This window comes from Fistularia commersonii, chromosome 14, assembly GCF_037954325.1.
Source record: "Fistularia commersonii isolate RoL2024-O1a breed Wild chromosome 14, RoL_Fcom_v1.0, whole genome shotgun sequence".
Lineage (NCBI taxonomy): Eukaryota > Metazoa > Chordata > Actinopteri > Syngnathiformes > Fistulariidae > Fistularia > Fistularia commersonii.
In genome coordinates this window covers 4,148,268-4,175,719 of record NC_141297.1, presented here as the reverse complement: position 1 = coordinate 4,175,719, position 27,452 = coordinate 4,148,268, and the positions used below count along the sequence as shown (strand labels likewise).

At 41.9% G+C, this 27,452-nt stretch overlaps 1 protein-coding gene across 2 annotated transcripts; it reads left to right on the top strand.

Moving 5' to 3' along the window:
- The first annotated feature begins 223 nt into the window (after positions 1–223).
- LOC147226971 (neural cell adhesion molecule L1.1-like) lies at positions 224–25,839 on the top strand. Of its 2 annotated transcripts, XM_086158927.1 has the most exons (27): positions 224–483; positions 1,789–1,900; positions 5,186–5,355; positions 7,252–7,374; positions 8,516–8,686; positions 9,417–9,531; positions 10,575–10,759; positions 11,586–11,717; positions 14,113–14,256; positions 14,846–14,957; positions 16,360–16,520; positions 16,600–16,756; positions 17,199–17,326; positions 17,576–17,674; positions 19,101–19,307; positions 19,991–20,061; positions 20,591–20,813; positions 21,334–21,440; positions 21,987–22,257; positions 22,340–22,462; positions 22,729–22,905; positions 23,130–23,243; positions 23,319–23,468; positions 24,351–24,479; positions 24,567–24,639; positions 24,905–24,916; positions 25,186–25,839. In XM_086158927.1, the coding sequence occupies exons 1-27, from the start codon at positions 342–344 to the stop codon at positions 25,442–25,444; spliced, it is 3,867 nt and encodes a 1,288-aa protein (XP_086015053.1). In that variant the 5' UTR covers positions 224–341; the 3' UTR covers positions 25,445–25,839. The 2 variants fall into 2 exon arrangements, with proteins under 2 accessions (XP_086015053.1, XP_086015054.1); XM_086158928.1 differs by lacking the exon at positions 24,905–24,916.
- Positions 25,840–27,452: the final 1,613 nt, after the last annotated feature.

Below are 27,452 nucleotides of genomic sequence, written 5' to 3'. Positions count from 1 at the left end.
AAAAAATCTGGCCCCAGAAAAATAAATTTGGGGTTTAATATTTTCTCTCTCGATCTGAATAAAGATTAAATTTTTTTTTGCTGATTTGTTTCCTGAATGGAAACTTTCAGCGACGTCTCAGATGCAAACTCACGCCTTTGTATTGATTCATCATATCTGCCCTCTTTTCTCCCCCCTTTCTTTGTTTGCCCCCCTTCCTCCTCTGCAGCGGGATCAGCCAGAGAAGAGCCACACACCCACGACATCACACACACTTTCTCCCAGAGGGTCTGGGGGCCTGAGTGTGTGTGTGTTGATGAGTAAACGTGTGTGTTACATCACCTTTGATGGGACTTTGAGAGATGTGTGTGTCACAGCATCGGTGGGCGGGTCGTAGGGCTCCGAACCCCCCAACCCTACCCCTGGCCCTCCTCCTCCCCCTGACCTTCCTCCTCTCCTCCACGCCACCGCTCGCCCAGGGAGTCATACACATCCCCAGCAGCTGTGAGTGCACGCACGCACACACACACACACACACACGCACACGCAGATATGCAGTTTTTAAGATAACCCCGAATTCCCGATCAATAACTAATTCTAAATGTTGATAACCATCGCAAGAATTAGCCAAAGCTGGTCCAGAAAATCTGCAGGACTGACGTGATTTTTAGTAGCATTTAAATTTGAAGACATTTAGATAAATCATTGAATTGAATACATTTCAAGTGAATCATTTGATAATTAATCTAAAAAAATGAATTGCATTTCGCTTAAAACCGGCAGAAAATTTAAAGTAAATAAAATAAAATCAATCGAGTTGAATCTTTGTAAAATTATTGAAATAAGCATAAAAACAAATCAAGAGTTTGAATTTTAATTCTAAAACACGTCGGTTTGCATCCTCTTGAAATTATGGGATAAGTAAAGGTTGACAAACCTTGATTAAATGTACATAGCATAGCTCACATGGGGTTTGAAAGAGGTCACATGGGGGTCAAAGGTCACATCGGGGGTCAAAGAGGTCACATGGGTGGGGGGTGGGGTTTGACATTACACAGGAAGTGCAGAGGGGTCGACCTTCAGGGAACGTCCAGGGATACAGGGAGGAGAAAAGGATGGAGAGAAGGAAAGATGAGGCGAGAGGAAGAGAGAGAGGAGGGAAGGAAGGAGGAGAGCGGTGAGAAGGAAGAGGAGAGGGAGGAGGACTGTAAACGGATCCTGGATGCCGGCAAGCCGGAGGCGCCTTAGAGGAAAATATCCTCCAATCACACCGCCGTTATTTATAATCCAATCAATTATTTGAAAAGTGTTTTGTGTGAGTGGTGAGTGTGTGTGCATGCGAGTAGTGAGTGTTTTTCATGTGAGTGTATGTGTGTGTGTGTGTGTGTGTGTGTGTGTGTGTGTGTGTGTGTGGCCTTGGGAGGCCATAAACTAACACTTTCCTCTCTCCCTCCCTGCCTCACTGGACAGATACATTGCAAAACTGTAAGTGGATCATTGCTTTGAATTACTATCCAAAGTCCATTTTATATTTTTTATTTTGGGCCTGTCAAAGACATTTTTTCATCAAATTTCAACCCTTATTTCTTAATTTTTCATTCACGTTAATTTGTTAGATTTCGTTTTTGAATTCCTGCTTTTTTTCTTTATTGTACTGCTACCGCTAACACTTAGCTGCTAGCGGTAGCCAGATGTCAGTCAAATCTGTCGCTTCATCCACAAGCAGGTTTCAAAATTGAAGATGGCATTTTAAATATATGTGGTTGTATGTGTGTGTGTGTGTGTGTGTGTGTGTGTGCGCGCACTCAGTGCTGAAGCCTCCAGTGCTCAGTAACATCACCAATAAGATGAAGTCATTCACGGCCTTCTCCAGAGAAGATATTGTCCTGGTCTGTGAGGCCAGTGGAAACCCGATGCCCACGTACGTAGCTACACCTTCTACACCCTCCTGTACACCCTCTACGTCTTTTACACCTGCTACACAATTTAATTTGGCCCGCAGTGTAATTATATTTGGGCTGCAAAGCCCTAGCAAATGACTATTACAGCTGGTCCACATGTATTCTAGCCTACAGCGCATGAACCGCTAATACTACAAATCACAGAATGATCTGCTGGTGTTTTAGCACAAAAATCACGACAGGACCCATAGACGCCCTCTCTTCTGTTGACAGTCGTCATAGCGACCTTATGCTAATACTCGCTACCTCTCAGAAAAAGAAACACAGAAAATATGTGCAAAGTTATGTTGTATAGTATTAAGCTTTGCTTGCTCCATATTCATATTCAAGATACGATACATATAAAAAAAAAAACACATTTGTCTGACATTTGCTTTAAAAATAAAATCAGCCTTTTTTTTGAAGGCTCTGACGTTTGCTTGCATTTCATGCACAAACCATTTTTTCCCTTGTAGCTTCACGTCCAGCTCATTAATGTGTGTTGGTATGTCCACAGTGAAGGCTAAATCACAGAGCTAGTCTGTGTCATTCAGCTTCTCAAATACCTCCCAAAATGAAATTATCTCCTCTCTGAGCTCCCACAATCATTGATCCAATCAGTCAATCATTCACATCAAGTAGGAATTCTGTTCCAATCTTTGGCGGGCCGGATCAAAAAGACCAACGGGCCAGATGTGGCCCGCGGGCCGTAGTTTGCCCACTCCTGTTCTACACCATCCACTTTGACAGCATTTTATGGCCATGGGCCACATCCAGCCCGCCAAACTATTTCCTTTATATTTGATTTTCTTTATATTATATTATCATATTATTATCATATTTTACTAGGTTTTTTCAATCAATACTGAATTTATAAACTCTTTATTTTTTTCTATTGTTTAATTTTGTATGGATGATTACATACAAAATAATGTACATTTATTAATGATTTTAAAGTTGAAATAAAATGCCAAAAAAATATAAATATTTAAATGGCAATTTTCATTTTGTTCAATTTACATGATACCTAGTTGGCCCACGTGTAAAAATGTAAATAAGAAATGTGGCCCGCCAGCCAAAATAATTGCCCATCCCCGATCTGCACCATTTACAATCTCTGCACCCTCTACACCCGCTATACCTGTCACACCCTTGACAACCTAAAAAAACCCGCTACCTGTTACGCCCACTACACCTATCGAACCCGCTCCGTCCTCTTTACCTCCTCCACCTGTCAGACTGTTGATACTCTCAACCCCCCTTTAAAGCAAAGAAATTCAGTTTCATTTCTTTGCACCGTTTACATCTGGTTGCAAGGGTATGCTACCTACTAATGCTACCTGCTGTATTTTCAGCACAATAAGGTGCATCGGTTTATAAGGCGCACCTTCAATGAATGGCCTGTTTTAAAACTGTTTTCATATATAAGACGCTCCACCACATTATAAGGCGCAGAGAAAAGAAACTACTGCAGGGGCTGGGCTTGCGTTAGCATCCACTAGATGAAGTTGCGCAATAGGGAATGTCAACAAAACAGTCATATAAGTCAATCAAACTTCATTAATAGAATAAAAACCAATGTTCTGACAACTCCGTTCACTCCCAAAACAAGTTCGTGCATTCACAATACGGTACCGTACGTACCGGAAGCTCTTACAGAATTCCCCTTTACCGTTTTTACCGCTGCTACGTCAGCGTTGCCTCCTGACTACAGTAGCCATAATTAACCAATATTGATCCACATATAAGGCGGATTATAAGGCAAACTGTTGGTTTTTGAGAAAATTAAAGGCTTTTACGTGCGCCTTATAGTACGGAAAATACAGTAAATTAGAATGTCATTGTACAGGGAAACGCGTTTCCAGACTGGATTTATGACAATGAACACTTTCTACACATCACAACCGCTACATCCCCTATGACATAAGATTTATTTACATCATAAAAGCATTCCAGGATCGTCATGGTTCAATGACGGAACTTGCGATATAAACACCACTCATGGAATGAAATTAGTTATATGTACATTAAAGGCATCTCTATTCGGTGAAACTGCGTAAAAAAAATATGACATAACTAAAAACAAAACCATTAAAATGGTTGAAAAAATAAGAACGCCTTTCAATCAGATATCTTCAACAAATTAGATTTAGAGTTCAATATGGACGTTTATGAATGACAATGGGGTTTGTGAATGAGGAGCAGTCATGTAGACTACGGAGGGGTCACTGAGTGTGTGTGTGTGTGTGTGTGTGTGTGTGGGCCAGAATTCACTGAAGTGAGCACTTCCTCCTGGCCGCCCTTTTGGTTGTCATGGCAAAAGATGATTTCCAGATTAAATTAAGGCCCTAACAACATCATCCCTCTGCCGCTTGTCTCCGGACGTCATCTTCGAGACAGAAAAAAACGCAGATAAAAATGACTTTGCCGTTCAAAAGACAACATAGAGAGGACATATCTGAAAGGGAAATACATTTAGAAAACCCAAATACGATTGTCAAGAACGGAAATAAATCAAACAAAACAAATAACATGATAATTTTAAAAATTCACCTGAAAATTGCTCGATTATGTTTTTGTACTGACCCCCTTAGGGGACACAGTTAGTAAAAAAAACATTTTTGTGAGATATCGCAAAGTGGGGTGGGGAAAAAAAAAAACAAAAACTCTTGCAAGATCTAGAAAAACTGTTTACCCTAACGATGCTACATCAGGGTTGCAGGGCATTAGAGGCATTAGAGGCATTAGAGGCATATAACCTTACAATAAACTCTCTGTTGCTACATAAAGTTATTTTGCCCAGTCCTCCATGACTCAGGGAACTACAATAGTCATTTTTTTTCTTTTTTACCCATCAAAATTTTTCCCCTGGTTTACATGCCTTATAAATTAGAGACAGGTTATAACATAAAATAAATAAGAAAGTGAAAAAGCGTCTATAAAATTGTTTTTTAGAAATTAAAAAAAAAATAATAATAATTTTGAAAAATAAAACAAGAAATAAGTTTACATTCTGAATATGTATAAAGAAACACACATATATGTATGTTTAGTATAAATATTAGATGTATAGAACACAAATCAAAATAAATGACTTACTTAATTAAATACGTGTTGTTTTATATTTCCTTCAAACCTGATTTGTGTGAATTGAGAAACCAAAAAGACGGCGTGAGATGGGAAGGTGTCATAGGTCGCAGAGGCTTTCGGACAACCTTCCCTGGCGCCGGTTGCCATGGTAACACACCATCTTCTTTGCCCGTTAGTTTCCGCTGGGTGAAGGACGGCGTGCAGTTCGGCCCCGAGCTCGAGGGGTCGGGGACACTGCGCGCCGACAAGGACACGCCCCTGGAGATGTACCAGGGCTACTACCGCTGCTTCGCCTCCAACACCCTGGGCACCGCCATGACACACACCATCCGGGTCATCGTGGAATGTGAGTCTCAAACATACACACACACATTCATACTAACTGTAGTTTCCAGCATTTTTTTTTTGAACCCACGTGTCAGATGTATTGTGTTGTCAAATTACCTCTGCTCTAAATGATACTGTTATAAATGTATTACCATAGGTATGTCATTTAAAATATATCAGAAACACACACAATACACTTGTCATCAACCGTACAGAAAATTCAAAACCCCAAGCAAAACCCTGTTGACCTCGGCTGCGGAAACAGGAAACACACACACACACACACAGACACATCATCGTAGCTGAGTCACATACTTCAAATGGTTGTGTGACTAATGCTATGAACAAGTCTCAGTGACACACATACACACACACACACACACACACACACACACACACACACAAGTGACTCACTGAGCCTGCTCCTTCATCTCTCGTTGCTGTAGCAACCGTGTCCAGGGGCCGGTTGTGTTGTCATGTGGGGGGTGTCCTTGTTTTCACTCGGCTTTCCGAAGCTGCTGATTCACCTGCTTCAAATCCGATCGGACATAACAACAACTCCTGTCAACAATAAACCAGGGCACACCTGTATGTGTTGTGTTGTGTTGCGTTGCGTTTTAGTGTGTTGTGTTGTGATGTAGTGTGTTGTAGCGTATTGTAGTAGGATGTGCAGTGATGTGATGTGTTATAGTGTGTTTTGATGCGTCCAGTGTTGTGTTGTAGTGTGTTATGTTGTTATAATGTGTTATAGTGGGTTGTGATGTACTGTACTGTAATGTGTTATGATGTGTTGTGTTGTATTTTGGTGCTATTTTTTGCAGTGTGTCGTGTTGTGATGTGTCTGTGTGTTTTTCTGTGTTGCGTTGCTTAGTGTTGTAGTGTCTCCTCGTTCATCCCGTGTTGAGTTATATGTTGTATTGTGAGGTGTTTTGTTGTGTCATGTTAAATTGTGATGTGTTGTGTAGAGTTGTTGTGGGTCTGCCGCAGAGAAGAAAACTCCATGGATCCACCGCCTGTTGAATCTGACGAGCCACAATTTCTCGACAAATCTCTGGATGTCAAACGTCAAACACTGTCACACTTTTGACTGTGCGTTTCCCCTCCCTTGACCTGCGTCCACACGACTTGCTTTCATTCGACTAAGGACGAGAGATAATGCATCCCCGCGTTTATTTAGCAGGAGAAGATTAAACTTTAAAACTACGATTAAAACTTCCTGCTGTGGTCTTACATATGTCTGGACAGAACTTGGCGGTTGTGTAAATGAACCTACAGGAGGGAACGTGTATTTGGATTAAATTCCTGATCACTTCTACTGCAGATTTTAATCATATCCAGCAATTAATTTTTTTCCAGGTAAAGGTTTTTATTAGTCATTGTTGATGTTGTTGTAATGATTATTATTATTATTATTATTATTATTATTATTATTATCATTATTATTATTATTATTAATGATAATGATAATAGTAGAAGTGGTAACAGCAGCTGCAGCAGTAAAATTTGTTAATAATCGTAAACTATTGTATTTTCACCCGCCAAAACGATTTTATTGGAATAGAAAAGGACAAAAGTAATGCCCATGTGATTCCCCACCACTTCCGCAACCTCAAGCTAAAATTTTTAGAAATGTTTTAAGTAGATTACCCTGCATTTTTGCTCATCAAAAAAAAAAAAAGAGTTAAAATAACAATACTTTTGGTTGTTGCTATTATCTGCTACTGCTAGCTATTAGCTATTGCTAATTAGCACAGCCCTGGATGATGCTAGCTATTAGCTATTGCTAATTAGCAAGTCTAGGATGTTGCTAGATATTGGCTAGTACTAAATAGCAATGGACGATGTCACAGTTGAACGAGACAGAAACACACGCCTTTTAATGACGTCACTCAATGTTTTCCGCTTCGCGTTGCAGCTCAGCCGATGAGCCCGAAACAGCGGCGTGTCCAACAGGAGGCGTACGAGGGCGACAGCATCATCCTGTCCTGCCAGCCTCCGAAAAGTTCCACACCTCCCATCATCCACTGGATGGACATGTGTGAGTCACACTTGCTCTTTCAGGACATCACCCTCTCTTCTGCACGCCACCCGCCCTTCATCCTTTTCTTGGGCAGCAGTCGAGCATAACGCTGCCCTGAAAGCACGCATTTGAGGACATTAGGGAGAAACTACTTAAGCAAAGACATACAAATGCGGTACCAGAGAAGTAAAGCTAAGTAAGTGGAGCCTTGAATTGAATTTAAGGAAAATAATTACCCTGCAGGAGCCTTTGTCCTTATATGAGGATGCCAATTATTTTTCTGACCAACAATCGCCTGCAGCAAGAATCAAATCAAAACAATAGAGACTCCTTCTACTGTAGATCCTGATCCAAAAGTGGATCAGCAAGAAAGAGAAAACATTATGTTATTCTTTATTATGCTTCCCCGAAGAAGCTTGGATGTAAAAATTATAATCAATTTTGAAATCAAAACACAGATTTCCCTGAAATAAGGTCTTAAAATAAAAGCATAGGGATGAAGGTCTTGAGGGAATAAATTATCGGCATCAAACCAAAATAAAAGATGAAAAGCGCAACGCTCCAGGGAGGTCCTGGAGATGGTTACTCGTGTTTAAGTACAGTGTAAAACTGGTCCAACTTTGGGTGAAAATGTCCATTTTCATTACACATTACTAAATATCTCTGAAGATAAGATAAGATAAGATAAGATAAGATAAGATAAGATAAGATAAGATAAGATAAGATAAGATAAGATTAAGCAGCTTACCAGTTATAATGTCCAAAAAAAATTATGAATATAAATATGAGTCTAAATATAAATAGAAAGGCAGAAGACAGGATATAGCAAGACAAAAATAAAAATTAAAAATTAAAAAATCCATGAGTAAATACATCATTAAACAACAACAACAACAGGGATGAAAATGGGCAACATCAAGGAACAGTGAGGGTGAAAAATACACTACTAGAACTAAACAACAACATAAATAGAGTGATGAAAATTATAAGCAATTAATAAAATAAATAACAAAAACAGGCAGGATGTGTGCGGGCTGGGACAAACAAGGAGAGACAGCAGGGTTAGGACATGACGTGAGTGTGTGAGGTAGTGAATGGGGAGGGTACTGAGATTGTGGAATATAGTTTTGAATTCTCCTGTCATGTTGTATTTCTTCAGACATGGTGCACATCTCTCAGAGTGAGCGGGTGACAATCGGACTCGACGGGAACTTGTACTTTGCCAATCTGCTGAAGAATGACAGCAGGGACGACTACATCTGCCACGCCCAGTACCGCGCGGCCTGGACCGTCCTTCCCAACACCGCCGTGTCCCTCAACATCCTGCCCCGTGAGACACACACACACACACACACACACACACACACACACACACGAAATATTAAAAAAAAGATTTGAGAAATTACCCAAACAATTCAATTGACCTAAATATCAACAGTTTCCTTAAAAAAAAGCTCCAATGAATTTCCCAAAAATTGACCAAGAAAATTGTCAACAATCGTCAGCTTTGAATAATTAAAAGATCACTTACAAATCAACAATGATCTAAAAATAGCTTTAAAAAGTACCCAAAAATCAATATGTTAACTTTAAGCAAGGAAAATGTGTTTAAATGATCAAGAAATAGAAAAAAACAACTAAGAAATAGGGCAATTTAAAAGAAATCAACTAAATATCTCATCCCTCATTTTCACATTAAATGTGTTACTTTTAGTTTGACCCATTAGGATCATTCTGACAAAATGATTCAAGCAACTCCAAACCACTTAGCTGAGATTGTCTGTTTGCATTTGCCACGTTTGCATAGAGGCTAGGAAAATAAAGCTTTCCTGATACTGAACAGTCAAATTTACACCAGCACCTTCAAACCAAACTATTCTCAAAACAAAGATTTTAAATGCAAAGGGGTCAGCAGTAATGTTTATAGCTCTGAAAGAGTATACATAATGCTCATTTTATTCTCTCAAAACTTTTTGCCCGAAAAGATGCAACGCACTGATGGATGAACGACAGAGGGGTCAATTCTGTTTGTTATTTTCTTCCCTCTCGCCTTCGTCCAGGTAATGACGTTGTCACGGGCATGAAACCCGAACTTCTCCAGCCCCACGGCACCCACTCGGCCATCATGGCGCTGCGAGGACACACCCTGGTGCTCGAATGTATCCCCGAAGGCCTGTAAGTCACCCCCTAATATTTAGAAGGGACAAATATGAGATGGTGAAATTGGTCAATATTCTTGTAAAGGGCTGAAAATATCAGCTAAAGCTAAATTAAAAGATAAATCATATACCGTGACAATTTTACTCAGAAGTTTTCTCATGTCCACTCTCACGATTGGTCACGTTAATCCGAACTCTGTCGGAAATATTTTAGAAGCAATTTGAAAACCATTAAATGCGTAATTTATGTGTCCAGAGTCCACATTCATCTTCTGTTAAATTTGAGTTTTGATACAGTTCTCTCTGCTCAGCATCTCCTTTGCCAGAAAACACAGCGAGAAAACTGTTTTTATGATATTTTCAAAAAGCCCAATTTTCATCACCCCGCATGCTCAAAAGGAGTAAGATACATGTTATTTTGATTAGATGTATTGCAGATTTTAATAATATCCAGCAATTTATTTTTTTTCCAGGTAAAGGTTTTTATTAGTTATTGCTGATGTTGTTGTAATTATTATTATTATTATTATTATTTATAATAGTAATAGTAGTAGTAGAAGTGGTAAGAGTAGTTGCAGCAGGAAAAGTTGTTAATAATGATAAAGTATTGCATTTTCACCCCCCAAAATGATTCTTTGGAGTAAAAAAGGAGAAAAGCAATGGCAAAATATTACCCCACCACTTCCACAACCTCAAGCTAAAGTTTAAGAAATGTTTTAAGTAAATTACCCTTCATTTTTGCTTTTGGTTGTTGCTTTTATCTGCTACTGCTAGTTATTAGCTTTTGCTAATTAGCACAGCCCTGGATGATGCTAGCTATTCACTATTGCTAATTAGCAGGTCTTGGTGATGCTGGATATTGGCTAACGCTCCATAGCAATGGGTGACGTCACAGCTGACAGAAACCCACACGCCTTTTAATGGCGTCACTGAAGGGGCTTTCGCGCGCGCTGACACATGGACGAATGACGAATGCAATCACCTGATTGTCTGTCTCGTGCGTGGTTACGTAACGCCCTCCAATCCACGCACCTCCCGCACCCCCCGAACCCCCCGCAGCCCCACGCCGCAGGTGCGGTGGAGCAAGAAGGACAGCAGCCTCCAGGAGACCAGCGGCCGCCTGCATCGCCACGGCCGCTGGTTGCGGTTCAACGACATCACGCAGAGGGACGACGGCGAGTACGAGTGCTTGGCGTCGAACTCGTATGGGATGGCCAAGCACTCCTTCACGGTCACCGTGGAAGGTAAACGCCAACATGCTAGTCGCCGGGGGACCGCGGTTCACAAAAGCCCGAATACGATACAATAATTTATTATGCTTATTGTGTAACTCTTATTTTTATGTTTAAATGTGCGTGTGTTTGTTTGTTTTTATGTTTATGTTTGTGTATATATATTCATTTATCAAATTTTGGTTAACCCAAAAGAGCTAATCTGTAGATGCTAAATTGTAAAGTACATAATATGTTAAAATGTTATGTACTTTACAATTTAGCATCTACAGATTAGCGCTCGATTTTTCAATTCTTAACTAAAAATTTTAATTGCCTTTGTTTTCGTTAACTTTCAACTCTTAAGTTTTGTTTTTTAAAAACCTCTATCAATTGCACATCGATTTTATTTTTTGTAATTAATCTTTTGTATATTTCTGTATATTTTTGTATATTTCTATATTTTCGGATTTTGTTGTATATTAGTTATTTCTTTGTCTTTTCTTAGCCTTTTAGCTTTAGCAGATTAAAGACGTTTCTATTAGCTTGTGATTTATCATTTTTGGCTCTAATAATGGTTTATTTCAGGAAACCTCAAAAATGAACTTATTTTTTTACATGGTCACTAATTTCTTTTTGGCAGAATTATATCTTTTTGCCTCACAAATTAGCCTAGCCTCCGAGCATCCCCCCCTTGTCTAACAGAAGTTTTTATTATTATAAACTAGAGCAAAATTATTGTATTTGCCTTTTTCTGGAAATATGAAGGGATTCTAACTGTATTTATTGATTATGTATGTATGTATCTTCTTTTGAAGTGAAGTGCATCAGTTTAAAGAAATGGTTGTTTTGCTTGCAGCCGCTCCTTACTGGGTGAAGGAGCCTGAGAACAACATCTACTCTCCTGGGGAGACTCTTCGACTGGACTGTCAGGCCGAAGGAATCCCGACCCCCACCATCACCTGGAGCATCAACGGGCAGCCAATCACTGGTAGGCTGTTGCTTACACCTGACCAACGCCTGAGATCCAGAACCAAAGCTTCTGCACAGATTCCATATGTATACAGTATTACCTTGATTTACGATTAGATTTGGTTCAGATTTGGATCGAGCTCGAAATTTCCCTGTTGAAATGAATTGAGACTCTGTTCCAGCCTCACATATTTGATACATGTTTTTGAATAGGAAAAATGTACATTATAAATTATAAATAATATATAGAAAACAATAATACATTATAAAAGTGAATAGTATAGAATTAAAATGTACTTTATTAAGTGTTTTAACCTTCAGATCGGACAAAGATGAGATGGATGGAGGAGGGTTTTCAAGCTAACAACTTTTTACTAAACTTACTGACCACACACTTAATGCTACAATGTCTTGATAAATTCAGCCACTTTGCTGCACTTTATTCTTAAACTCAATTTAGCGACAGAGTGAATGTCGGCTCTTTATTTAAAATGATCAAACTGATTCCAACTGGTTTTGGATGACTTTTCCCGATTCTTGTCATTCCCACCGTCCGCTGCATCAGATCCATGTAAATGTCTCCTGCCTTCCACCATTGACGATCCTGTCCGTCACAATATCGAACCAACAACAACTTGTCCATCTCTTCAAGTCAACAACATGCACACCTCGCTCGTGTTTTCCGTTGATTTTCGCCGGGCTACATATTGGTAGGCATCGTGTTGGACCGTTTTTAAACGCCACTTCATGGACAGTGGCGGCCACTTTGGTGTCAAACGACCATCTCGCTCACTCGTAACTCACATCTCATGTCACAAAGCAAAAAATCAACCGAGTGACTGCTTGTATCTTGGAAAACTAGTAAGTTGATGCACGTAAGACAAAGTTCCACTGTATGTGTACATTTTTTAAAGGTTATCAACCTTTTCTGACCTTCTTTTTTCCAAACATCTGGATTCCTTCTTGATGGTTCAACTTCCAGATCTTTAAAATGAGTTTGGTGGGCAAATAATTTGCCTTCAAGCATTTTTGAAATTATGGTCACGTGACAAAAAAGACCTTGAGAAAGAACCAAATTAGTCAAAGTTGTTGTAAAGTTGCTTTTGAAATAAAATCAACTGATTTAAATGCATTTAGGGGTGTGAATAACATCATATTTTCATCCATATTTTGACAAAGGTGTTGTGGACCGTAGATCTTTTATTTATTTTTTACAAAAATCAACATGACAATGAATCCGTTTAATCTAGACAGTTGTTTGAAAGTGATCAATCACACCGAGGCCAGAAAAAAATAAGCAGACCGTTTTTCAATGAGCAGAAAAGTGATTGATTGTATTTCCATTTATTAAGATTTGCTGTAATACAAGACTTGTCTGAATCCTGATGAAAACTTGATCTGTATTTGAATTACATTTGTGAAGCGCAAAGGGTGCCTCTTCTATTCAGCGAGCTGGTCGCGATACAAAGCAAAACACGTCACCTTCGTTACATCCACGTGATCCGTTTTCATCCTAAATTACTTGAAACGCCGGTCTGGAGTACTTGTGGTTCCAATCTGGACGGTGATTGATGGTATCGTTTGACTCTCGGGTTCTATTAGATCAAGCCTAATGATAGGACAGAGAGTTCAGGGAAAATGAACAGTCATTTCCTAGTAGCTGCTGTCAGGTGGTTAGAGACCAGAAGCGAGGAGGGGCAAGACAGTGGGATGAAGAAAGATGCAGTGAATACTTTCAACTATTGATTGATCTTGTTTGAGTTGAATATTTTATCTAATGGACCTGAGAATATTCAAATAAAAAAGTAGATGTTGAAATGCATCCTACTATCAACAGGATCAAATTTGGTTGTTTTTTTTTGTTTGTTTTTCCAGCCTCAATAAGTTCTGAGCCTGTTTTTTTTTTTTTTTTTTTTTTAAGTGTTTGCAGAATTAGAAAGAGATGTCAGAAAGGTCGAAGTACCACATTTGTATATTTTACAAAACATCCCTTTGTTGGTGGAATGAATGATCATTTTCGGTAAGAATTAACATTTTTAATAATATTGACTTTATTAATTTTTTAATTACTAATATTAGGCTACAGATTTAAGTTTGTTTTTTCCTTCTTACTTGTTTATCCTTTCCGAAAATTATCTTAGGTACGAGAATTTCAAGGGGAAGTTTTAAATATGTTTTTGATTTTTATCAAGTCTAATTAATTAGCTTTTTGATTTTGTTCTCACACCGTCACATTGCTGTATTTGATACAATATTCTTCTTCACTGGAATGGAGAACATCATCATTACAGAAATGTTTCCATTGTTTTTCTACTGAAAAGCAGTGATCCAAACATAGAGCTTTGAGGCACTCCATTCCTCTCTGGGGCTACACATGGTATTTTTACTTTTTTTTCGTCTCTCGGTCTTTGCAGATGTGGACGAAGAGCCTCGCCGGTCCATATTCGGAGGGGTGTTGATACTGGACAACGTTCAATTTGAGGACACGGCCATTTATCAGTGCGAGGCCTCGAACCAGCACGGCTCCATCCTCCTCAACACCAACGTCTACATCATCAGTACGTACGGCGACTTTTGGATTCCTCAGCGCGTGAATAGACGCATAAGAAACGAACACAACATGCTGCTTTAACCCTTCTAATATACCCCTTTAAAAATGTGGCTAAGAGCAAAAATCGATTTTTTTTTAGCCTCCCATTTTTATTTTATTTTATTATATTTTGTTTTATTTTATTCTGCAGGGGGTAAACAAGCTGGCCAAGAATTGCCACAAAAAAATGCTCTAATACATCGCAAAAATAATACTTTTTATATGATAATGATATACTTAGCAGAAATAGTAGAAATTCATAATAAAAAGATACTGTTTTTGTGCCTCAAATTCTTGCCGCAATTGAGAAAAAGTTAATGCATGCTCTGGATTTTTTTTTGTGTGAGTAATTTTTTACAGACAGTGAAGATAAAACATGGCTTAAAATGTAGTATGTCATATTCCAATATTTATACCTTGTACCTTCAAATATTCATGACTTTATCAAGTCATTGCTGGTTATTTTGTGCGACTCAAAGATGATCAAGATTCACCAGACAGTGGTGAGTGGCGTTTTATTTTTAACCTTGCCCATGACCACGTCTTTTGTCTCTCAGAGCTTCCTCCTCAGATCCTTACCTCGGACGGAATCGTCTACAGGAGCACTGAAGGCAAGAACGTCAGCCTCCACTGCGAGACCTTCGGCTCCCCGCGACCGCACATCACATGGTGAGAAAAACACACACACGCAAATATATACGCATATTCATATTAAGGACAGACTTCACCTTGTCATAATTAGGGGTGAAGTAGGGTAAAAAATACTCCTCAGGTATCTGCACTTCAGTATTTATTGATAGTGCAAAGGTTTTTATTTACATTGCATTCACCGCAAATATCAGTATCAGTTTTCTTATTTTCATACATACGTGCTGTAGATGTACAAACACACGTGAGTGTGTGTGTGTGTGTGAAATGTAGAAATTAGGAGATCGTGCCTAGACATGTATCTGTGTTGTTGTTTTTCATTTGCTTTAAATTCAGTCAAGATTATTTGTACATTGGACACTCTTCCAAGTGTCTGTAGTGCAGTGAAAGGGGACATAAGGTTAGTTGGCGTGAGGGTAGAAGATGCTGACAACGGGGTCAGATGGAGGCAGACAGTTGGCTGCTGAAAGGACCAATTGAAAGGAAAAGATCTGTGTTAAAACTGTTGAAACTCCTCCCGCTGGACTTTATGAAAACTCGATGGAAACACCTGTGTGTATTTACTGCAACTGGAGCCGTAAACAGGAATCACCGCTGATCTTGAAAGCCCTCCTGAGACTCTTCCAAGAAGATGTGTTTTTCTAATTTAGTACATTGGGTTTCCCCCATGATTGGTCTATTTTGCAACTTGTTTCCAAGAAGTAAAACAGTTTGTGTTTTCATATATTTTTATAAGATCTATAGTGATTTGAGTTCAAGCTCCAGTCCCGTATTCCGAATCAATAGCGTCCTCTGTTGGCCACGTTGGTAAATAGCACTGTGACCACGCCCAGGCTGGCAGCTGCAGGACAGCAGGGCTTCTTTTTTCTTCCAGATTAAAAGCACACATTTCTGAGCATTGTCTCGAAGCGGACATCCTGCAACTGATGTGAAATTTTATTTTAGGATGCAAACTCATCAAATATTCAGTGAGAAAACTTGAGTCATACGTGACGACATGCGCCGCTATGAATTAGTGATATGACACTAAGAGCTCAGAGACACATTTGCATTCATCAACCTTGAATGGGACCTTTTATTTAAAAAATAATATTGTTTTATTATCCTCTGTTTTAAGAAGTTCTTGCAAAGGAGCAGAACTTTTAGCAGAACACATTTAGTTCTACATAACTCCACTGTAAGGACAGCTATTCAGTTTTCTCTCAAATGTTGGTCCCGCTGGCTCCAGGTGCCATGGAAACAAACAAATATCTTGCTAAATTCCACCATATTCACCACACAATGTACAAAAGCTGCATCTTCTCTCATGTATACATGCAGCATTTTCAGCTCTTTTAAGAAAACATGTTTTTTCCTGCACCCAAGCAAAATCTGACAGCAAAAATACCTAATTGTTTATTAATGTTTTATGTTTTCTCCTCAGGGAGGGGCAGGACGGCGTCCCCCTGCTGTCGGACCCACGTATATCCCTCTTGACCAACGGGACGCTGGAAGTGTCCAACGTCAGCGTGGAGGACAGCGGCATCTACATCTGCCTGGTCTCCAACAGCAACATCTCTATCGAAGCCCACATGGACATCTTCAGTGAGTCCCACGCCATCCGGCCGCTCCCTTCTTCCTTTTTTTTAACGCCCGGACTAAACAATATTCTGGTCGGCTTTAGATCAGACGGTGATACTGATCGGCCCCCAGGACCTCCAGGTGCAGCAGGGGGACAACGCCCTGCTGGACTGTCACTTCTCCAAAGATTCCCGGCAGCATAAACTCACCGTCGTCTGGACAAAAGACGGACAGGCGCTGGAGCGTCCCGTCAACGGCAGGTGATTAATGACCGGCCTTTTGTGATCATCTTCAAACTGTAGACACTTTCTGTCTGAACCTCTGCATTCACAAAGGAAATATTCTTATCCTCTGTTCTTTTTACTCTTTACTTTACATTTTTTTTTCCGTTCATCTCTTTGAAATGTTTTTGTGATTTCTTCCTGATCTTTTATGACCCGGATTCTTCAGTGACGTCTCTGTGAATTATTTGCTCATATTAAGATACTTCTCACAGGGTCGGTCATTTTTTGACTGATATTTTCAGGGTCATTTCTTGATGCAGGTTAAGACCTGATTTAATCATTTCATCCTCTTCATTTAACAAGTTCAGGGCGGTTAATAACTTAAAATCAGCAACTATCCTCTGATGCAAATAATTTCTCACTCATTTTTTTCCAAGTTTATTTGTTGTTTAATCGTCATGTCTGTGTGTGTGGGAAGGATCACCGTCTTCCGGAATGGCACTTTGAAAGTGGCCGGCGTGCACTCGGGCGACAGCGGGACATATTCCTGCCAGGTCCGAACGCCACTCGACCACGTGGTGGCCAGCGGCTCCATCACCATCGTGGGTGAGTCACTGCGAACCCTGGCAACGGACGACCGTCACCGCAAGGATGCGGCGAGACACGCTCTGCTCGCCGTGACCTCGCCCCTTTTAAAACAATTATCATACAAAGCAAAATCAATCTTTCTGATTGCGCGTTGATCGGGATCACTGGAGTTCCAGGAAAAAGAAGCACATTATTGGATTCTGTAGGCGAGAAGGCGATCTATTTTTTATTTTTTAATTTTTTTTCATGTCTCGCTCCGACCCTCAGCCCCTCCGGACCCTCCTGAACACCTGCGTGTGGAGTTGAAGGACCACCACTCGACGCTCAGCTGGATCCCTGGACACTCACACAACAGCCCCATCACTGGTACGCACACACATGCACGCGCAACTATTCACGCACGTACATAGGAACACACATGTGCATATATCATATTTTCCACACTATAAGGCACATCGGATTATAAAGCGCATCTTCAGTGAATGGCCTGTTTTAAAACTGTTTTCATATATAAGGTGCACCGCATTATAAGGTGCACAGAATAGAAACTACTGCAGTGGCTGGGGTTGCGTTATGTATCCACTAGATGAAGCTGCGCAAAAGGGAATGTCAACAAAACAGTCAGATAAGTCAGTCAGTCAAATTTTATCAATAGAATACAAACCAATGTTCTGACAACTCTGTTCACTCCGTAAAACAAGTTAGTGCATTCACAATACGGTACCATACGTACTGGTAGCTCTTACCGGTATTTGCGCCACCTTTGTTGAAAACAATGTTTTTCTAACTCCATTTGTCACAGCTCAAAGCGTTTCATAAAACGAAAGCACCAAGAAGGACCGCCTCTAAATCCACTGATGTTCATGTCACTAGCTAGCGCTGTTTCCTCCATTGGAATAATGACTGTAGAGACGCTTCTACTTGCCGCTCTCTGTTCAACAACCCACTGTTCGAATTTGTCCTCCAACTGTGGCCATCTCGCTTCGTTTCTTCGGGAACTCTGTATAGTCTTCTTTACTCGGCGCAGGTCATCTTGTCGCTTTCTCCATTTCCATACCATTAATTCATTAATGTTGAATTCTCACGCCGCTGCGCTATTCCCGTGGTCTACTACGTGACTAATTGCCTTGAGTTTGAACTCTGAGTCGTAAGCGTGTCTCTTGAAAGGAGCCATTTTGAGGTCTTTATACACAAACAAGTGGTGTGGGAGTGGAATTCCCCTTTACTGTTTTAATCGCTGCTACTTTGGCGACGCCCCCTGACTACAGTAGCCATAGTTTACCAATGTTGATCCATATATAAGGCGCAGTGTCGGTTTATGAGAAAACTAAAAGCTTTTAGGTGCCCCTTATAGTGCATAAAAGACGATAGATATCGACACAACGCAGCTGAGGGGTCAGGGCTCGCTGGCACTCCTGAAAGACGTGGGATCTGCTCTGTAGAGGAACCTCTTTCTTGGATCTTCTGTTTTCTCAGCTCGGTGGCACAGAAAGAATTCCGGAAACCAAAATAGGAAATCTGGGTTGGGTGATGTTCCACATGTTAGGTCTTTCGTCCACCTTTGGTTTGTGACTAAACACTGACTTCCATCTGAATCATGTGAATTAACATTAACAGCTTTATTTCGTGTCAGTGAATAGATGCAGAAACTCAGCTAAACTTTTCAGCTGTTGGAATCAGGCCTCCTCCTTCTCTCCCTCCTCCTCCGCATGTTCACATTGTATTCTTCTGTTCATTCTTCTGCTCACGGTAACCAGTCAGAACGCTAACGTTCAGGCGTCTCTCTTGTCAGAGTTCATTGTGGAGTCCCGGGAGGAGCAGCACACGTCGAAGTCCCACTGGAAATGGGAGGAGATGAAGAGGGTCACAGGGAACTTCAACAGTTTGCAGCTGAACCTCCACCCCTACTGCACCTACAGCTTCCGGGTCACCGCCATCAACAAGATCGGGCCCAGCGTTCCCAGCAAACCGTCCGACCCCTACAGCACGCCCGCTGCTGGTGAGCGAGGAGGCGAGACCTCTCCTGAACTGTGCTCCACTGTGTTTAAAAAAACAAATAAACAATGATTTCCATCTTGGAAGAATGGGAAAACTTACTAGATTTATTGACTCAAGTCAATAATTTTGTGATGCTGTTGATCCGGTTATGATTTTTTGAGAAATGTCATTAACCCTGAAAGTGCTGACATAGCCTGAAACATTTTAGGTTCATAAAGTGTTATTACTTTATATTCGATATTAGGAAGAAGGAAGCCGTTTAAAAACAGTAATAAATAAAAAAGTAGGGTTTTTTTTTTTTTCCAGTTTTAAATTTAGCCGTGAAAAAGAATTTCAAAACTGTGGAAACACTCAGAAACTATACATATCAGGAAACTAGATATGTATCCGAGAGTAGAGTTTGGCATCTTTAAATAACCGGAACTCCTCAAAAGTTTTCCATTCAGTGTCTCAAAAGAAAAGAGAATCTTGAAATGAGAAATTGTATATGTAGTACCTAGAATACTGGTAAGAAATAAAGAATAAAGTTTGCCCTGAGAACATTTTCACAAGGTTTATCAATATTTTACGGAACTAAAACATCTATTTTCAAGCCATGAGCAGAGAAACATGGTCAAGAATCAATCCTTTGGATGTAAGGAATATAGAATATTCAGCCCCGGATCTCTGTTTTGTGTTCTTCAGTTCCACGAGAAAACCCCACCGGCGTCCGGAGTGACTCCACCGACCCGGGCACCATGATCATCACGTGGGACGTAAGTCAGCCTGTCTGTGGCGACCTCGAGTCCTCGCACGGGGTCGACACACTCCGGCCGTCCAGAGCTCACACTCCGTGCAAAATGAGACCTCCATGCCTTCAAGGAGGTGCCCTTTTCATTGCATCGGGACTTAATCCTGAAACATCAGCAGCCCCAGGTGGAAAACATCCACTTTGAATATATATAATCGGGGATCTGATGTTTGAGATTTGAAATAATTACGCCATATTTACTCTGTTTTGATCCCTCGTCCAAATGTAGGGACATTTATTTGGACATGACTCAACTTTACACTCCATCCGTTCTCGGTTTTTCGATCCCATCGGTTTCAGCCAAATCAAATGAAACCGGTACAGAAGATACTGAAGTGGACAAGATAACTGTTACCTTAATGTGCTATAGTTGTTTTTCATGTTCATAAATGTTTCTTTATTCTATTTTTGAAATCATAGAAACCTAAATTCTAATCAAAGAGGGGACGTTTCAAATGTATCTGACTCTTTCTTCGACTCCCCCGTTGCCGCAGGAGATGCATAAACGTTCGCAGAGCGGCGAGGGTTTCAAGTACAAAGTGTCATGGCGGGAGTCCGGGGGAAACGGCCACTGGAGACACGACTACGTCGCCTCACCGCCATTCCTGGTGAACAACACGGGAACGTACGCAACGTTTGACATAAAGGTCCAGGCCGTCAACTCCCTGGGAGGGGGTCCGGCCCCGGAACCCAAGACAGGACACTCTGGAGAGGACAGTAGGTTCCCTGTGCTCTCTGACCTGGGTTCTCTCTTCAGTAAACGCTGGGGAAAAAAATCCTTTTAAAGTTGTTCAAAGACTATTAAACCATCCCAAGCTTCTTTTTCGTGATAACACAGGAGAAGTTAAACGTCTTCTTTTCTTTTTTGGAGTGCGGCGTCCCCAGGTTGCCAGCATGCACATTATCTTCAGAGATAGTCTTAGCGTGCACACGCTTCAGGGAAGAAGGAGAGCGACAGAAACACCACAACTCATAGGAAGTGGGTCCGAGGGACAGCGTTTTTCATTTGTATTTTTTGTTTTTTGCAGTTGTTTTCCTTCTGGCGCTGCGTTTTTGAAGCTTATCCTCTCCTTCATTGGAGCGTATCTTGTCTTGAGGGCGATATACTGAATTGAAAACAATTAGCCGTTTGCTAAGTGTTTATATGCTATCAAGAGAGTTAAATTTGAGCTCCGTCTGGTGGCTCTTAAAATCCTTCCGACTCGTTTTCACACGGTAAACCCGATGTTTCCCTCAGTTCCCGAGGAGGCCCCCGGGGGGGTCATCGTCACGGTGGTCAACACCACCGCCAGGGTCAAGTGGAACGAAGCCCAGAGGGTCCGAGGCCTGCTGCGCGGATACAAGGTACCTCAGCAGAGCGGCGGCTCCTCCGGATCACCGGCACCCCCACCTCGCCACTTTGACCCCTTCACTTGAATTTTTTTTTTTTTATTAATATTAAATGAATACGCTAAAGGAATTCAAGAAGGGTAAAAAACAAAACAAAAACAAAACTATGCCGTAAGTCCAAGAATTTTTAAAGATTTCAGATAAGATTAGACACAGGCTACTTGCTGTACTGTTGTTCAAAATTTATGCTCCAAATAGTAAAGGTTAATATACAGTAAAATTTTGGTGCAGTTTGACAGGTGTGCCAATAGTGTTGTAGTAATTGTAAATTTAAGACAGTAGAAGTCTTATTCAATGCAACTTGATAAAAAAGAGAGAATTTTAAGCGGGTATGTTGAGAATTGATGCTCAAACATCTTAAATGTATTTATTTCCTGTTTTCACGGCATTTTAACGGCATTGGTGGCTTTATATTGTCGTAACCCCGCCCACCTCTGTTTGTCGGTTCGTGTATCATTGAGATATCACACGCTGTTGTTCACGCGTCCTCCTCTGTCTCAGATCTACTACCGGCGCTTGGGGACCCCGGGGTCTCGGCACCGCCGGTCCTTGAGGAAGCTAACCCCGGAGGAGGAGGAGCCGGAGGCTCAGCGGGAGCCGCCGAAGGAGAGGGAACACAAGAGCAGGGTGCTGGTCGTCCACGGCGCCAAGACCTCCGGGGAGGTGAAGGAGCTGCGGCCGTACTCCAAGTACGAGCTGTCTGTCACCGCCTTCAACAGCAAGGGAGAGAGCCCCCCCTCCATCCCCGTCCACTTCAACACCCCAGAGGGAGGTAGGTCTTTGGTGGCGTTTGCGTTTCACACCCCGACGGCACGTTTCACGGGATAAACACTCGTCTCCTCGTGAACACGCAGTCCCCGGACCCCCGGCGTCACTCAGCTTCGATAGCCCGTCCAACAAGTCCCTCATCATCTACTGGACCCCCCCGCTGGAAACCAACGGCATCCTGCAGGGATACACCTTGCAGTACCAGAAAGGTAACACTACCACACAGTTCCAGAAGGGGTTTGTGGTAGTTCTTCACTCCATTTCGCGCCTATTCATGTCTGTTTCTCATATTTTCCCTATTTCCTTTTGTTGGTCTGAGGAATTTTCATGCAATTCTTTTTTCCATCACATGTTCTTGGAGTTTCCTGCCAGTGTTTGTAATTAACATCGGATTGAGTTTTTTTTTTTTTTTTTAAACTTTGAAACGCGCTCTGGTACGACTGAGCTGAGTGCGCGTGCGTGGTGTTTCCTGCAGACCTGAAGAACCAGATCAGCGACATGAGCATGCAGCTGGTCAGTGACCCCAACGTCACCCACATGGTGCTGGACTCTCTGGACCCCAGCTGCTACTACAACTTCAGCGTCATCGCCCACACTGCCGCCGGAGACGGACCCCCCATCGTCAAGACGGCCGCCACCCTGCTGGACGGAGGTAACGTTGCACCCCAGTCGCAGTTTGCTTTATTCCCCCCGGGAAGGTTTGCATTCGTTTGCACTAGGAAGCTGTTTTTCGTACATCTCTGCAGATTTGATTTACCGGTACCACTTCTCAGGTTGATTCCCAGTAGATACTGTGTGTTTTCATTCTCCTGGCATTCTCAGCCGGATCACCTACTCCATCCCCTCTGCTGTCTCTCTTCTCCTTTGTCCTCCCAGCCCCTCCGTCCGACATCACCATAATCCCCGGGAACACGCTGTTGAACCTGAGCTGGGTGCCGAGGGAGAGGGTGAGGAACCACGGCTTCCAGATCCGCTACGTCCGGAAAACAGGTGAGGACCGGGCTGCGTTCCCGCTGCCGCTTCACAGTGACGACAACCAACATGGCGGCGTGTTTTGTTTTGCAGAGGGCGGTCAGTGGGAGGAGACAGAGGTGCTTAACTCCACGCAGGGATTCTATTCGCTGACGGGTCTGGACCCGGGGACCGAGTACCACCTGACCATTCTGAACGGGAACGACACCCATTGGTTTGGCGTGAAGATGACCAGGGGACCAGGTACCGGCCAGATTGATGGCTCCTTCAAAACAGGACGGGTCATGTCTACCATTGACTCGTGAATCATTTACTGTCCTCTGAACTGAACATTTCTGGTTCAATTCCCGGCTTCTCCTAGCCTGCCGAAGGGTTGTTGAGGAAGACGCTGAACCCTGCTCATGGTTCATCCATGGTGGGTTAGATGCAGCTGTCAAATTTGGCTAATGTTGTGCTCCATGTATAACTGAACGTGTGGAATGAAGAGAATTCCAATACGTGCAACAACTTTTAAAGATCAGCTTCAACAACACTGCAAATGCAGAGCAGAAAATATTTACATTGCGTGCTTACAGTGTCTCTGTTTTGAAAACAAAACTTTTAATCAGAAAAAAAGAGACCGTCCCATCATTTTTCTCTCCAACAGTTATCAATTTTCTGTCTGGTTTTGAAATTCTTGTATTTCTCTGACAATAGATCATTTCCCTAATTTCTTTTTTTTGTAATATGTATAATGTCATCACTGCATTGCTTTTTTTTCCCGATCCGTCCCCTTTTTTTAAGGATAAATTAGGGCTTTATTCCAATGAAACTATCTTGCTTTCTCCCAAATGTCAATGTAATTCCAATTTAAGGACACAATTCATTCACTTTTTTGTATTTTGATCCCACACTTGTATTTTGTGGTATTAATATGCAATGCGATCATTATAATCTATGATTTATTCTTATCAAGTTAGTCTTAAAACACCATGACTAGCTGTCTCACATTATTTTAAAACAATTTCCATCCACTTTACGTTACTCACCATAATTCAGATTGAACCCAATATTAAAAGCGCGGTTGTGAAAGACCAGACCAATGAGGTGCTGGCGGAGTCACAGTTCCCCGTCTCTGCTCGGCAGTGCCCGTCGTCACCAGCACGTTCGCCACCCAGGGCTGGCTGATCGGCCTCATCAGCGCCATCGTGCTGTTGGTCCTGATTCTGCTCATCCTCTGCCTCATCAAACGCAGGAAGGGCGGGAAGTACGCGGGTAAGAGTCCCACACGGATGCGAGGAAAGCCCGTGGTCGCGTCTGCCGCTTGACCTGGATGGGTTGATTTTTTTTCTCCCGCCACAGTGAAGGACAAGGAAGACAAGGAAGTGGACTCGGAGGCCCGGCCAATGAAGGACGAGACATTCGGAGAGTACAGGTGAGTGGGTGGGCTCCCTCTGAGGAACACCAGCCCCTCTCCACTCATAATTCTGTCACTGATCTCTCCTCCCCCTCCCTCCATCTGTAAAACACAAAACGCCTTTTTGCCGGCAGTTTTTCCAACTTTGTCTTGTCCTCGGCTGTAAAATCCCTCACATCCTTTCTGCACGTCCTCTCTTCCGGTCGCAAATTCAGCTCGGTGTTTTCAGCCTTTCTTCTCTCTTTCTGACTCTTCCTCCACCACCCGAACGCTGCGCCTGCAGGTCCCTGGAGAGGTGAGGAAGACCTGCCACTCTTCATCCCCTACATTCATTTTTATTTTATTTTATTCATTGTTGTCTCTGATTTAAATCCAACTACCTTATCTTTTCAGCGTGTTTCCCAGTTTAAGGAGGTTCTGATGAAAAAAGTGATTCTTAGTTTTAAAAGTTGAGATGGAGTTTGCTAATGCTGTTCACCTTCATCATCATCATCATCATCATCATCATGGCATAGCAGGAGAAAAGACTTCCTGCCTCAGTGTCTCCTGTTTGTCATCCTGCAGCGACGGCGATGAGAAACGCACCGACAGCCAGCCGTCGCTGAGCGGCGACAGCAAGCTCGGCAGCGACGACTCGCTGGCCGAGTACGGAGACAGCGTGGACATCCAGTTCAACGAGGATGGCTCCTTCATCGGCCAGTACAGCGGCCGCGGGCCCGTTCCCCACGGCAACGAGAGCTCCGGCCCCGCCTCCCCTGTCAACGCTGTGCCGCCTCCTCCCATCGCCCCGTCCATGTCCAGTATCCTGAACCGGCCCAGTTAAATACACACACACACACACATACACACACACGACAAACAAAGGGGGGCAGACCACTATCTGCACACACACACACACACACACACACACACACACACTTAATACATTCCACAGGATTCTGCAGAGGAGCTGTTTACAGGAAGTCTTTTAACCCCCTAGTTTACACACAAAGACACGATTCAGAGGGACGGAGGGAGGAGAACGGCTGCTGACGCAAGAACGGCGTCTCGTCCATGACCACAGTCATCATCCACAACCATCACCATGTAGGTCTTTTACCCCAAAGGCTGGCGTCCGTCTTTTCGTCCACGTCTTCTTTGCGCGGGCCGTGAGTAAAAGCGAACAAAAACAAGGTGATAAATGTCAACTTATTTTTAAAAAAACAATAGAAAACAAAATGAGTTCGATAACTTTAAAAAAAAAAAAAATGAGTATTTAAAAAGAATTTCATGGTTTTTTTTTGTGTATTTTTTACTCTGTGCATTTCAAGTTAGGCCGCAGATTTCTGACGGACTTTTATTTCATTTTTTTTTTTTTCTTTTCCCGGTTTAGTTAAGTGAACGAGTTAATCCCAGGGACAGTGAACCTGTTTCTGTCAGCCAGCTTTTATTTTGTAAAAAATAAATTTAAAGGGCAGGGCAAGTAGGGCACACCTGTCATGTGGTGTGCTATCCCGGCCGCGTTTAATGGGGGATAATGACGTCGACCTAAATCCATGAAGTTTTTCTTAATTTTTTTCATTAAATTCACATGAAGCTGAAAAAGTGCAACGTCTGTGTTTTACTAAGAGTTTGAAAGATGAAAGTGTCATCTGCCAGCGGCTCTGAGATGCATGCAGGGTTTTTAAAATGCTAATATATATATATATATATATATATACACACATACATATATGTATATCCCGCGTATGTGTGTGTGTTTGTCTCCGAGGGAGAAAAAGTTGCCTTATATGGAGGACAACAGATGACGTCAGCATGAATAAATGAGCGAATGAATTTATGAATGGATAAATAAACGCAGGGATTAAAATATGGATAAAAATAACTTGAATTTGGTATTTTTGTATTTCAAATATTTGTTTCCAAGTGTATCCCATTCTGCCACAGACGTACTCGGCGAGGCAGAACAGGGAAGCCATAAAAGGTCATTAAATATCGCAAGGCTTCAGTACATACCTGTAAAAAGTACAAAGCATAATTCCCAATTATTTGTTTTTTGTTGATATTTATTTCCGCAACTTACGCATTATTTACAGCGACATTAATGATTTCTGATCAAAACAAAAGTACTTTGCCCTTTAATAATTAATGTATTCATCAAACGAAATGAAAAATTTGCATTGAGTCCGATATTATTTTAAAAAAGTCACAATCATTTTCAGAAGACTGGTTTATTTATGGAATGATTTGATTGATTGATTCAGGCTGGTGTCTCTTGTTTTGTCCTTCATCGCCTCCTCTCCTCCTTCCTTCTCTCCGTCATCTCCCCTTTTCAGCGGGCACGTCAAACCAGGTTAATGGCCTATGCAGACACACACACACACACACTCACACACACACACACATTTGAGGGCCGGTCCTTTGTAGCAAAACCCATGTGGGATCCTGGGACAGATGGGGAGGGGGAACGAGATGGTGTCGTAAAGTTCTCTGAATGTAAATACAACCTTAAGATTGTCAGGTCTGTTTATTCTTTTCATTTTCATTGCTTCTTTTTTGAGATCCTTTTTTTTTTTTTTTCAATTCAGTTGCACTCCTTTTGTATCATAAATGATCGCCGCTCTTTAGGTCCAACATGTAGAACCTTCTAGAAGAGTCAGAGTTTTCTTTCTAGCGCTTAGAGATGACATTGACTCCTAAGATAAATGCTAACCTTCATCCACGGCGGCGCCCGACTGCAGCTCTGGACCGACTGGCGCCGGGGATCGAGCGGCGAATCTTGAGGATTTTTTGTTGCCTTGGAGCGATAGCGGACCTCCGCCCCGATGATTGACAGGTGGGGGGGGCTCGCT